This window comes from Heterocephalus glaber, unplaced genomic scaffold (genome assembly GCF_053883595.1).
Source record: "Heterocephalus glaber isolate CG9 unplaced genomic scaffold, H.glaber_assembly_v1.0 deba00000331, whole genome shotgun sequence".
In the NCBI taxonomy this organism is placed as follows: Eukaryota; Metazoa; Chordata; class Mammalia; order Rodentia; family Bathyergidae; genus Heterocephalus; species Heterocephalus glaber.
Genome location: NW_028258142.1, coordinates 32,298,459 through 32,312,267, shown reverse-complemented (window position 1 = coordinate 32,312,267; position 13,809 = coordinate 32,298,459). Strand labels below are relative to the sequence as shown.

The 13,809-nt window shown below is 44.2% G+C and overlaps 1 protein-coding gene and 3 non-coding genes across 5 annotated transcripts; all 4 read right to left on the bottom strand.

The window, feature by feature from the left end:
- Positions 1 to 1,324: 1,324 nt before the first annotated feature.
- Positions 1,325 to 5,234, bottom strand: Rpl17 (ribosomal protein L17). 2 transcript variants are annotated; one of them, XM_021236609.2, is made up of 7 exons: positions 5,211 to 5,234; positions 4,312 to 4,364; positions 4,188 to 4,228; positions 3,660 to 3,794; positions 3,322 to 3,420; positions 1,881 to 2,072; positions 1,325 to 1,404 (listed from the first exon to the last, which is right to left on the bottom strand). In XM_021236609.2, the coding sequence occupies exons 2-7, from the start codon at positions 4,349 to 4,351 to the stop codon at positions 1,357 to 1,359; spliced, it is 555 nt and encodes a 184-aa protein (XP_021092268.1). In that variant the 5' UTR covers positions 4,352 to 4,364; positions 5,211 to 5,234; the 3' UTR covers positions 1,325 to 1,356. The 2 variants fall into 2 exon arrangements, with proteins under 2 accessions (XP_021092268.1, XP_012931439.1); XM_013075985.3 differs by having other exon boundaries at positions 4,895 to 5,213.
- On the bottom strand, positions 1,758 to 1,822 carry LOC147830093 (small nucleolar RNA SNORD58). The gene has a single exon (XR_015445022.1). It is a non-coding gene; the product is annotated as a small nucleolar RNA SNORD58 (small nucleolar RNA).
- On the bottom strand, positions 3,506 to 3,570 carry LOC147830092 (small nucleolar RNA SNORD58). Its single transcript, XR_015445023.1, has one exon. It is a non-coding gene; the product is annotated as a small nucleolar RNA SNORD58 (small nucleolar RNA).
- Positions 4,063 to 4,127, bottom strand: LOC147830091 (small nucleolar RNA SNORD58). Its single transcript, XR_015445027.1, has one exon. It is a non-coding gene; the product is annotated as a small nucleolar RNA SNORD58 (small nucleolar RNA).
- Positions 5,235 to 13,809: the final 8,575 nt, after the last annotated feature.

Here is a 13,809-nt window from a genome sequence, read left to right as displayed (position 1 = left end):
TGCACTTGTGGTTTGCCTATTTGCTAAGCCAGTTTAAGTACAGTAAGTCAGGGACAGGAGAGTTTAAGAGGCTGGGATGTACTTTGGTGGTATACCGCATCCTTAGCCTGTGGGATTGTCACCAGCACCAGAACAGAGGTTGTCAAATAAGAGCCCAGCCCCGGGAACTTATACTAGACCAAGGCTCAAAGGCCTGGGAATACAGCTCCGTGCGAAGGGTTTGGGTTCAACCGACACCAAAAACCAAAAAAACATTAGTATGTGACAACCACACAAGTATATTATTTGTAGCCCTCAAACACTGCAACTGTACAGAGCTTTTCTGAAAATGTCAGACATCTCAAATGTCGCTATCAACCGCAATGCCCGTCCTCATCCCTCTATACTGGGGATTGAACCTAGGGCCTTTGCAGTTACATCCCCAGCCCTGAGATGGGGTCTAGCCTCTTGTTCCAGTCTCCCACAGCACTGGGGTTACAGGTGCCAATTCCATTTTTGGAAAATATGCTTACACAAAAACCTGTAAGCAGATTCACAGCAGCACCATCTATAAATAACACAAGCATGGCAAAGGCACAGTGGATTACAAAAAATTAAGCCAAGTGATGGTGGGTGTACAGCATTGTAATTCCAGCAATCCCTAAGGCTTCAGTAAGAATGCAAATGTCTAGGCAATTTAGTGAGACCTCATAGCTCAGTGCCAAGACGCTAGATTCATTCCCCAGTATGGGCCAGGTGGTGACTACTCCAAGCTTTCTTTATGGGACAAGGAAAATATTTTACAACGTATTGTGGTGGTGGGATGCTCAACTCTATTAAGCTATGAAACCCTCTGCATTTTTTTTTTTTATGTAGTCCAGGCTGGCCTCTAACTCACAGTGATCCTCCTGCCTTGTGTGGCCACACCTGGTCCCACCGCATTTTTTTTTTTTTTGGTACTGGGGATCAAACTTGGGACCTTGGGCTTGCAAGGCAGGTAGCAGAACCACTGAGCTAAACCCTTGGCCCCCCACTGCATTTGGTAAAGCCATTAAACCAGAAGCTTTAATAACATTTTATGCAAAAAGTTATCAACAGACTGGGAGGCTGAAGTAGACTGGCTTTAGCCCAGTTCAGCCAGCCTACCACTGGTGGTGAACCTATGCCATGTGTGCTGCAGTGCGCTGGTATCATTGAAACCTCTAAAAGGTTTGCCATCACTGGCTAGGCAATATGCTTTATCTCAAAAAACCCACAACTAGGATGTTTGAGTCAAAATTAATTAAACCCAGTTGATCCATCTTGTAAGGATACCTAAAATGTTTACTAATAATGACAAGTAACATTACTTTTATTTCCATTTATTTTATGCCTAATTTATTCCCGTGCCATGAGTTTTTGTTTCTTCAGTTTCTTCTGGGATATCTAGAGAAAGAAAAAAAAAAAATAGGACCATTAAGTTTCTAGGAGAAACCACAATAGATCTCAAGAGGGCTTCAACTTATGCTGAGGAGTAAAGGCCCAAGTAGTAAGGACAAGAAGGGCAAGGAGAGAATAAAATTTAGGCAATAACATCAGTAGTTCATCGTGAAGGGAAAACTACAGAATCATTCCCAGGTTCTTTCTTGGCTTTAAGAAATGAACTTGATCATTTACTAAAAATAACCTTATTAGCACTCAGTGTTTGACATAGCTAAGGCAATCTAGGTTGGGCAATAATTATATTGTAGTCAAGAAACAAATTAGGGGTCACAAAAGTCAAAAAAGTAGGTAAAAGGGTTGCTCAGAACAAGTTTCCTTTCACGGTGATTCCAAAGGTGTCCTAAGATAGTCATCACAGCAACCACACATCTTTCTAGTGTTATACATAAACAAAACTGAGGTACTAAGTCTTTCATTACCTTTTTCTTCTGTGCAACTTCCTCCTCTGGTTTAGGAACAATTTGTTCTTTTTCAGTAAGGATCATCTCAATATGGCAGGGGGAGCTCATGTATGGGTTAATCCGGCCATGAGCTCTGTAAGTACGGCGGCGCATCTTGGGTGCTTTGTTCACCTGGATATGTTCAATGACCAGAGAATCGACATCTAAACCCTGGGAAGAGAGAAGACAAGAATCAGGTAGGTATCTTCTAACACCACAAACTGTACCACTGGAAAATACTGACTCCCAACCATGCCCAAGCCCCTGTCTTAATAAAATTGGCACCTGAATTACCACTGAATTCAATGCGTTAAATTTTTTTCCCCTTAAAGCTGAGTGATCCCAGCACTTGGAAGGTTGACAGGCAGGATAGCCTGAATTACATAGTTTGAGACCCTGTCTAAAAAAGTGTTTTTTTTGGCTGGAGTACTGAGGATTGAATTCAGGACCCTACACAAGCTTGGCAATTGCTTTTAGCACTGAGCTGCATGCACTCGGGTCCTTGTGCTTGTGCAGCAGGCAGCAAAACCACTGAGCTAAATCCCCGGCCCCTAGACCTTTTAATTTTGAGATGATCTTGCCTAATTACCCAGGTTGGCCTCAAATTTGCAATCTGCCTGGTTCAGCCTCCCAAGTAGTGAAGATTACAGGTGTGTACCACCGCACCAGGCTTTTAACAATCTGTTTTGGGACAGGGTCTCACTATGTTGCAAGCTGGCTTTGAATTCACAATCCTCCTGCCTCAGTGTTTGCAGCTGTGCACCACCATGCTGGGCTATTATGTTTTCGAGTGAATGATCCTAAAGGTCAGCAAAGAAGGGTGAGAAGTGTAGGATAAGGCAGAGCTAATTTCCAAGCCTTGATAATAAATGTAATTCCAGCTCTGAGCTAGACTCTCAAGATGCAAAAGGGTAACAGAGAAACTCATGTTTTGTCAACTATCACTGTTAACTTTTATCTGAAATTTAACATTTTTCTTTCTTACAAATGTAGGCATCAGGGCTGGGGATTTAGCTCAGTGGAACTGTACCTGCCTTGCAAAAGACAAGGTCCTGAGTTCAATCCCTAGTATCAAGAAAAAAAAATGTGGGCATCAAACCACATTAACCATTAATAAGGCAGTCACTTTGACAACCACATTACCAAAAAGGTCCACACCACAGGAAAGGTTACAGGTATTTGGTGAAAGAAATGTGTTTTTGGTCCCTGAATGCTGGTGGGCCAAATGCTCTACTAGCTACACATTCCCAGCAAGAAAAAATGTCTTACAAACATCAAGGATAAAAGATCAGGGTTATTTATGGAAAGATTTTGACAAAATTTTGGCATGAGAATTACTGTGAACCAAGACAACCAAGGATATAAAGGTGAAGCAATCATCTAATTTGCAAATACACAGGGATGTTAAGGACTTGGATACCTTAAGCTCAGCATTACTCTCTGCATTTTTAAGCATGTGCAGCAAAAATTCAGCACTCTTTTTGGGCCACCGGCCCTGTGTCCAGCCCCACTGTTTGGCCTGAAAGAAAATGAAGCAATTAGATATTTTTCTTGGTTTAAATCAACATTAGAATCAAGATCAACTTATTTTATCCAACATCATGGTTGCTCAGACTATGTTTTATTTCATGGCTAATCCAAAGGTGTCCTAAGATTGTCATCACAGCAACCAGAAAGCACCTGATAAAGCCAGATCTTAGCCATTGTCCCACCGATTCACCTTTCCATTCCTTTCAAATATCAACTAACAATTCTCACCTGGGCACACCTACCAACTCCACCATTGTAACGCCTGAATGGCACACATTGTTTCTTCAATGTGACATCCTTCAGATACTTGGTGGCCTTCCGGATATGCATACCCTTGATGGCCTGGGCAGTTTCACGGGTATTCTAAATATGAGTAATAAAGTTTCAGTTAACCACATCAAAGTACTATTTTACAGCCAACATTGAGTCAATAAGTTTTTGTAGTTAAGGAAAATTAAACCCAACCCTAAATTTATTCACAGTAAAATGTTTAAATTCCAATATATTTTATTCATACTTTTGTGTCCCATCTTGACCTGCACACTCCCTTCAAGTAGTTCTGATAGCTTTACGTCCTCAAATTCTAAATCAAAGGTCTCCTTATGCCCTGATAATTTCTAAGTAAAAGGCAGCCGCTCAGAATTTATTAATTTTCATGGTAAATCCAAAGGTGTCCTAAGAAAGACATCATCACAGCTACCTTTTTAAGGCAAGAGCTTGAAATGTAAAACTAGATCCTCGTCATAATTCCCATACCTTAAAGTGAACACGAAGATTTGAGCCTCTTGATTTGCATGCTAGAAAATAAAAAGGTTTTGTTAATTTGGGGTGTATTACTACGTTCACCCCAAAACAGTTAAGACAGTTATGTTCTACTCACATTTTGTGGGGTTTTCTGGGTCAAGAGAGTATCGAACCATTTTCACAGGTCACCTGCAAGACAGCACTTCTCAGTCAGTAATACTTTCAGTAACTAGTATAATTTAATTAAGTACGGATGCCACGAATGCTCTGAGTAGTTGTTTTCATTTTTAATCCAAAGGTATCCCAAGAAATGTCACTATCACAGCCATCCTCTTCTCTAGCCAGCCCTTTCTTCCCCTCAGCGTCTTCACACCAGTAACTACAGCACTGATTACCAGTGACATGAGCCTATCAGCCCTCTCCTTTCCCTCTGGAACACAAGACTGTTTCAGTCCAACCTTAGCTCTTCCAAGCGTAATATGATGCGCGTGCATGGCAAACCCCAAGGCCAATTTCCCTCCCTCTGTATAGAAGCCTCCTCCACTCATGCAGCTTCATAGTAACGCAGGCTTTCCACAGACTTTTGGCCTATTACCCATGCCAAGAGTCATCTAATTGCAGCACACTGCCGAAACAGGTAAAGCCTCCACTCAACTTTATCTCCTCCGGACTTTCGCGCTTTAAGGCCACAAATGCACCACAAACCGTTCACTACTCACCTCGACACACTGGACCTCCACAGTCAGAGGCAAGTCAGACCACAGGGTACCAGTGCCCACACCAGCGAATGAGCCCTGCCTTCCCTATTCCCGCTCATTACGTTCTTCTGTAGGCCGCAAAAGCCGGCCGGCCTCTCCGCAATAAGCCGGGTGCTCCGCCATCTCCCTCCGCACAAAGGGACACCTCTTCAACCGATGAATCGAACCCTGAAGAGGTCCCCTCTCGGCGGACTTGACCCCGCCGCCCACATGGCCAGGATGGCAAGGATGACCGGAGGATTAAACACACAGAGCAAAAGAAGAACGCAACACTCACCTCTGGCCGCTTACAGGAAGAGGAAGAGCAATGGCTCCTGGGAGAGTTCATGAGAACTTGATCTCTCGCGAGATTTCAAATCCAACAAACGAGATCTAAGGAAAGGGAGGAAGGCAGAATCAAGGGACTGTGGAATACGCCTTAAACCGATATACAAACTAAGTTACTCTTTAGGGACGGTCTCAAAATTTTCCCTTTTTTCATATCCAGAAATAGTTACAGGTTGGTTTTTTTTTAAATGGGTTTTATCAGTTAAGAACAGGTTGTAATACTAGGACAAGGTCACATATTACACATATTACATTGTTCACAATGAACAAAACACTTTATTATTTAAATTTTTTAATTAAAAAATTATTTACTTATTTTTTGCTGTGCTAGATTGAACCTAGGGTCTAGCACATGCTAGGCAAGCCCTCTACCACTGAGCCACATCCTTAGCCCTTTTTTTTTTTTGGTACCGGGGATCGAACTCCGGTCCTTGCACTTGCGCAGCAGGCACGGTGAAACCATTGAGCTAAATCCCAGGCCCCAAAGGATTTTTTGTTTGTTTGTTTGTACCGGGGATTGAACCTGGGAGCGAACCTGGGAGCTTGCATTTGCGAAGCAGGCTGTGGAACCACTGAGCTAAATCCCCGGCCCCCTTAGCCCTTTTTAAATTTTATTTTGAGACAGGGTCTCACTCAGTTGCCTAGGCTGGTCTCCAACTTGCCATCCTCATGCTTCAGCCCTCTGCCTCAGTCTCCAAGAAGCTGAGGTTATAGGCATGTGTCACCATACCTGCCTATACTGTAATTGATTTTCAAATGTTAAGCTAACCCTGCACCTCAAATGTTCACCACCAACCCAGAAGCTGTGTGTGTGTGTGTGTGTGTGTGTGTGTGTGTGTGTTTTATTTATTTGGTACCGGGGATGGAACTCGGAACCTTGCGCTTTTGAGGCAGGCACTAGAACCACTGAGCTAAATCCCTGGCCCATGTGTGTTTTAATTTAGTGGAAGCTTCTTTACACAGGTGTAATTGGCTAAATCATTGGCCATTGGTGATTGAACTCAGTGTCCAGACCGTCTCCCATCTTGGGAGGCCAGGGGATGGGGCAGACAGTTCCAGCCTCCTAACTGAATCCCTCTAGCAACCAGGCCTCACCCCAGGGCATTTCCAAAATTTATCTCGTTACCATAAGCTCAGGTGTGGTCTAAAGGGACTTGTTATGAGTAATAGAAGACACTCCTTTAGCACTCTTATTACTTAGGAAGTTACAGGGGCTTTAGGAGTTTTGTGTCCTGGAGATCAAGACATATATATGCATACATATATCTCACACTACCAGTGGCCTTTCTTGCCATTCAGAGCCAGCGGCTACTGGCAGGCCTTGAGAACTCTCCTGGTCACTGCAGACAGCAGCTCTAGCAATTCTTAGTTGTTCTCTGTACTTCTCTTGACTGCTAGATGCCTTTGGTGTTACTAGTCTCAGCTGCCAGTGATCCTTGGTGTTATCAGCTCATAGTGTACCAGCTCAGCATGCTCTACTGCAGACAGAAATTATGAATAGGCAAAAATATACCATCCAGAAGAGTTTTTTGGGGAGAGGGCGATTCTGCTTCAGCATAAAGAGGAACACATGGAATGAATCCATTAAGGGTATGGGGAGATTGTTGGTGCAGCAACAATATGGTGGGCTTGTAATGCATAGTGTCAGACTTTGGTCATGGGGAGGGGACCCTTGAAGACTTAAGTGAGAAAGAATGTGGAAGAGCAGTTATCTGGGGTAGGTCCAAGACTAAGGTCTCCTGCAGCCTAAGCAAAATAGCCAGAGCCCATGTAGGGTGCCTGATGCAGTGGCTGGAAAGTATTTTGGGCAGCAACAGAAGAAGATTAAAAAGTGAGGTAGGATAGGAGAAATAAAAGACAGGTGAAAAGGAGACAGGGAAATCATAACTAAAAATTGTATTTTTTAAGAAGACTGCAACTTCTAAGTCCCAGCCGAGGTTATTTAAGGTGCTCCATATCAGCATGGGTGTGTGTGTGTGTGTGTGTGTGTGTGTGTGTGTGTGTGTGTGTAAATTTAGGTTCCTTCCCTCCCAGACCCATCACACCTAAAATTCTTCAGAAATACTAAAAGTCCATAAATTGGCTTAATTCAGAAAATAAAGAGCAGGAAACTGATCCTAAGTTAAAGGAGTAGGCCAAGAGAATCCAAAGAATGTTTAAATTACTTATTACGAAAAACTCCATACCTGCAAAATGGGCTAGTGCCCTTCTAGGAGGTGAGCCACATTTTCCTGTCATTTTCACCCCTTCAAGAGAAGCATGTATGTTCTCTCTTCCAGGAAATAATGTGTCCCATATCTCTGAGCACCCGCACTCCAATCTTGATCATGTTCTCAATAGAACAGAAGGCACCAAGCAAGCAAGCTACAAGTGGCAAACCATGACTGCAGCTCTTTCTGTCCCTTATATCTTATCCAGGCTACCCTTAATCCTAGTATCACACCCTGAATCAACCCCAGCATCACGTCCTTGATCCCAGAAGCACAAACCCTAGATCCAGCCACCTCTGAAAAGCTCCACCTATGACTGCATGAGGCTTTGGGGGACATCTAGACACAGTGCCCTGCTTCAACTCTCTGGGCCTCTCCAGAGAGGCCTGGTGCACCCCACCCCACCCCGTTTAAAGGTTCTACCTTGCGCTGTAAGTATTTTTTTGAAGCAAAACATTTATTGGTACATTTTAGATACCTATAATGATAACATTCATCATAGTGTAAATATAATTTTGATCTAATGAGCTCTGTGTTTTTCCTCAAAACTGGGCTTAGCTCAGCAGTGGTGCACTTGCCTTGTAAGCACAAAGTCCTAAGTTTGATCCCCGGTACCAACCCCCCCCCAAAAAACAACCCCCCCAAAACAAAGACAAAACTGGGATGACTTCTAAGCTCTTCAATGACAAGATAGTGAACAGGGATGGGGACCGAGAATGACAGGGATGATATAGCACCCCACCTATTACACCACCCCAAGTGTCCCAATAATTCAAAAAACCCGAGAGCATCTCAGGAGGAGTCTGAGGAGGTCTTTTGGCCCAACTTTCTCCTTGTGTGGATGAAGAAGCATCTCTCTGTTGGTCCTTGTGTAAAGGACCCTCCAACTTATCCAGTTGCCCTAATAACAAATATTTGCCTAGCATGTCTTGCCTTGTGGTTCCTCTAATCACTGAGGAAGGGCAATGAGATGAAGGAGGAAAATTTTGCTTCCCTCTTGTTTCCAAAGGGGATTTCTTTCCTTTGCCCAACTGAAATTCTCAGGAAAAATTTTTCAGACCCTTCCTTTGCTTCCCTCATCTCTTTTTTTCCCTTTCTTCCCTCCTCCTCCTTCAATCTCCTCCCTCTTCTCCTCTTCCTTCTTCCTGCTTCTCTTTCTTCTCCTCCTCTTTTCTCCCCTCCTCCTCCTCCTCCTCCTCTTCTTCCTCCTCCTCTTCCTTCTCCTTCTTCTCCTCCTCCTCTTTATTCAGTACTGGGGGTTGAATCCAGGACCTTCACCTTGGGCTACATCCCCAGTTGTTTTCTATTTTTTCTATTTTTTTTTTGAGACAGGGTTTCGCTACATAGTTCAGACTGGCCTTGAACTCACTATGTAGCCAAGGCTGGCCTCAAACTCACAACGATTCTCCTGCTTCGGCCCCCCCAAGTCCTGGGATTATAGGCATGTGCCATCACACCTGGCTGTATTTTATTTTTGGAGCCATTTCACTAAGTCCCTAAATTGCCTAGGCTAGGCTCAAACTTCTGATATTCCTGCTTCAGCTTCCTGAGTAAGCTGGGATTACAAGCATGGGTCTCCAAGCCTGGCTAGTTTTTTTTTTTTGTTTTCCTCTTTAAAGTATGATTTTTATGTATGAAAAATATTAGTGATTCATTTATGTGATCCCAAAATAAAACAAGAAAAAGCATCCAAGCCAGGAGTGGTGGCACACAACTATGTTTCACATTGAGTCAGAATTCAAAATAGAATGCACGTGGGATAGTAGATTGCTTTCCCCATGGAATCTCAATGGGTTTTCCTTTTCCCGTTTCTTTTCTAGGCTTGTTAACCTTAGAGATTCATAGGTGGCCGTGCACATAGACTTCAGGGTTTGCTCTTGTTCCTCTTTTTGTCTCATTTTGTAGATCTCAGGACCAGGCATCCCTCCCAGCTGCTTCCTGGGTTCTTTTTATGAGGTCTGCTGCCCTTCAGGGATAACAGGGGTAACCCTGAGGTTGTGTGGAAGGCCCTTCTCCTAGCTTGTGGGCACTATAAGTAGATACAGATACCTCATTTACCTGCTTTAATCAGAAATATGTAGCAAAGACTATAAACTGGCACATGTGAAAGGAAGGCTGCTGCCCACAGGCTTTCTTTTTGGTACCGGGGATCGAACTTCCTTGCTTGGGCTTGCGCTTGCGCAGCAGGCGGCAAAACCACTGAGCTGAATCCCTGGCCCACCTATAGGCTTTTAAATAGGTCCTAAGTATATGATGTTTTAATACCATGAGTGCTTCTGAGATAAGACTGAATAAACATAGTGATACTTAGCATAATTTTTTAAGCACCAAACTTTTAGCCAGGCAGGATGGTGTATACCTGCACCAGCAGTTTGGGAGACTGAGGCAGGAGGATTACAAGTTTAAGCCCAACCTGGGCAACTGAGCCATTTAGTGAGACCCTGTCTCAAAATAAAAAATAAATGAATAAAAAAGGACTTGGGATGTAGCTTAGCATGAAGGCCTTCGGTTCAATTCCCAGTATCACACACAAAATTATATTTTATATAATATAAATATATATAATTTGCCAAATATATGTATAAAATTATGCCAGAGTCTCATTGTAGCAAATGAATAAGCACCAGGTTTTCTGAATGTCAAGAACTTCACAATCTACACTGGGAAACTGTCACTGATGTGGTGTTAACCACCGGGTAGTAGTGAGCCACTTTTATTTTTGCATCTGTATATATATATATATATATATATATATATATATATATATATCCTTCCCAGTTTATTTCAGAAAAATCACTTTATTCCAAAAACATAACCTTAAAAGCATTTTCTGGCTCTTGACAACTAATTTGGCCAGTTGAAAAAGTCTTGCCCAGGGACTCTTCATTTAGATTTAGAAATTGTGGTTGATCTTTTTTTTTTTCTTCCCAGTACCAGGGATTGAACTCAGGACCTTGTGCTTGTGAGGCAGAAGCAGTGCCACTGAGCTAAATCCCCAGCCCATGACTAGTCTTGTGGTTAAGTTTCTGAATCTAATTTTTATGTCTGTGATCAAATAAAGGTTAATTTTAGGGTGACCTTAAAACTCCTTTCATTATGAATATGAAAGTAGCCACTTATATTGAAAGTTTGAAGTTATTATAAACCAAATCATATAGAATATGCTTATTAAAATGTTTATGTAGTAGCCTGGGAAGATTTTCTACTCTTTTTTTTGGTACCGGGGATTGAACTCGGGTCCTTGTGCTTGTGCAGCAGGGGGTGGAACCACTGAGCTAAATCCCTGGCCCAAGATTTTCTATTTTAAAAAATATTTTACTGCTTTACGGGGGCAACATGAACCAAACTGACCAGTTGCTCTCATCACACTTATCCTCTAAGAACCTGGACAAATGATGGGTTACCAAAGTAATATTAAAATCCAATAACCAGAGGGCTGGGGATTTAGCTCAGTGGTCCTGCTGCCTGCCTCACAAGTGCAAGGTCCTGAGTTCAATCCTGGTACCAAAAAACCCCAAAATTCAATAAGCAGCAAGGCATGGTGGTGCACACCTGCAATCCCAGCACTTGGGAGGCTGAGGCAGGAGGATTGCTGAGAGTTTGAGGCCAGTCTGGACTGTACAGTGACTTCAAGGCCAGCTTGAACTACATAGCGAGAGAGACTGTCACAAAAATTTTTTTTGATAAGCTACAAAATACAGAACTTAGTTTTATTTCATTTCATTTTGGTTTTGATACTGGGGATTGAACTCAGGACTTTGCACTTGCGAGGCAGGTGGCTGCACCACTGAGCTAAATCCACAGCCCAGAATTTAGTTGTATATTATCAGTCCTATGGATATGGATGACATGGAGATGGACATCTATAGACATGATATAGAAATTCAGAGCAGTGATTTAGGAATTGTTTTCTCTTATGGAAGAAATGTGGAAGCAATTTACCATGAGTGTTCTCTTGTGGAAGCAATGTACCATGAGTGAGAATTTCCAAAAAATAGGAAAGTAATTAATTTCATGGCAGGAAAAGAGATAAAGCATAGAAGAAAATGGGAAGCAAGAGGGCATCAGCCAGGGAACAAGAAGGGACCCATGCAGAGGACTGGGGAAGGAATCCTGTCCATGGTCTGTCAGGATCCCTCAGCCCCTTCTGCCCTGCCCCTTCCTCTGCGGGGACAGTCTCTTCCTCCACTCCATTTGGTGGGGTCTAGCTCACTCTAGGGTCCTCAGGTCACACTTCTTATTGACCATCTGAAGTTTAAAGTGACTCAGAGTTGTTGTTGAGGTGAAGGGAGGTGTCTTATGCAACTGGGGTCTGGTGGACATAGTGACAGTGGTGTTCAAGGCAGGGAGACTATGTGGCAGCTGTTCTCCACCATCCCCCAAACCACCAGGCAGCCCTGAGCATACTCAAGCCTCTGGATTTAGTGCCAGACATTGCTATCTGAATGAAGGGTCTGCCCACCTCTGTAAAGTGGGCCCCCTAGGGACATTGTCACCTTAGCACTCACCTCAAGGCAACATCTGCTATCCCAGGTTAGTGGAGGCAGATTTGGGTGCTTGTCTCTGGCCTCAGATCCCATGCTTCTACCCACTGTGTCACTGATGTGTCGTGCCACATAACCACTGGCCATGGGGCATGGGCGGGCAGATGGACAGTCTGTCAGCTGGCCCATGGTGAGTAGCACCCGTCATCCATCACCTTGTGCTGTACCTCCAGGCCAGGGGAACTGTGCAAGGACAGGAGGGACCGAGTGGGATGCAGGCATTGCTGGGCTGCCATTCACCTGCCTGGAGGGTGCCTCGTACAGCTCGGCTCTCAGGGGCCCGCACGGGCTGCTGGAGAGGCAGCCAGGCACTGTTTTGTGAGTCATTATCCCCTGGGACCTGAGAAGAAGACACTGCAGGGCTCTGCGCCACTAGCCCTTGTACCTGCTCCACCTGATTCTGCTCCTCTGGTCGCTGGACAGGCCCTGGTTTGTGCCTTGGTAACCTGCCTCCTGCTGGTCAGGCATCACGAGCTGTAAAGCAGGCTGCCGGGACAGCTGAGGTAGCTCTTGACTGCGTTGGAGGCAGTAACCCCCAGATGTGAGAGAGATTGACATTGCTGGTTGGTGATTTAATACTGTCCACCTTAGTCCGCTGAGGGACTGGAGCCTAGGGGGCAGGACTTGCTGAAGGGGAGGTGCGGCACATGGCTAGGGGTGCAAGAGGTGGAAGAGGGGAGGCGCTGCCCCAGGGATAAGTGGGGATTGGAGCAGAACAGAGGGTGGATCAGCTGGTTCAGCAGCACCTTGGCTGCTGAGGCTCATTCATGGCTCATAAAATGAGCCATAATGGCTCAGGATGAGGCTCATTTATCCAGGGGTTGTTGAGGCCACCTGCCTGTGCTGAGGCCTGAGTGGGAGAACAGGAAGCTGCTGCTGCTGCTGCTGTCATTGCGGGTAATAAAAAGGATAAGGCCCCAGACAGCCAGGGAGATGGTGTCCTGGTTGCAACCTTCTTGGGCTACTAGCGCCATTTCTGGCCTGGAGATTCTTCCTGCATTGCCACTTTTACTACTGCCAATACTGTCATTTTGGGTGGGGATAAAGATTCTGCTGAAACTGGTTTTGGTGACATTGACAGGTACATCAGTATTGGTGTGGCTCAAAGGCCCACAGCTCCAGGGATCTGAGTTTGCTTTCCCAATTCTGCTCTGGTGGTTGCTTGAGGTGCAGCTCAGCCCCTATGGTTTCCCTGATGTCGTTTAGATATCCATTCTGGCCCCCTTGGTTATATTCTTGGTCCATCTTGGCATCACTCCCTTGAGAATATATCTGTATAGGAGTTCAGTATCCTTCTCCCCATTTACATGCTTTACAAGCAGCTAGCTGGTATGATAAAGTTATGGTTTAGAGATAAAATGTTCCTCAAAAGTCTCATGTTTAGAAGTGTTTGTTATCATTGAAAGCTTTAAAATGTTCGGCATCACTAGTCTATTCAATAGTCTATATAGTCTTGGCTTGATTCTCTGAACATTATCTTCCTTGGAACTTTTGCTTTTGTCCTTGTCTTCTTTTTCAGAGACATCTTTGTGGATTTTTCTTTTTCCTTGACAGAGGTACAATTGAACTATATGAGTTTCTTTTTTTTTGAGTCAGGATCTCACTATGTAGTTCAGGCTGGCCTTAAACTCAATATGTAGCCTAGGCTGGCCTTGAACTCGTGGTGATCCTCCTGCCTCAGCCTCCCAAGTGCTAGGATTAAAGGCATGTTCCACCACACCTGGCTGTCTTGAGTTTCTAGTGGTTCATCAGCAGGTGGGGTGGAGGACCCTTCCCTGCACACTGTTAGGCTCAC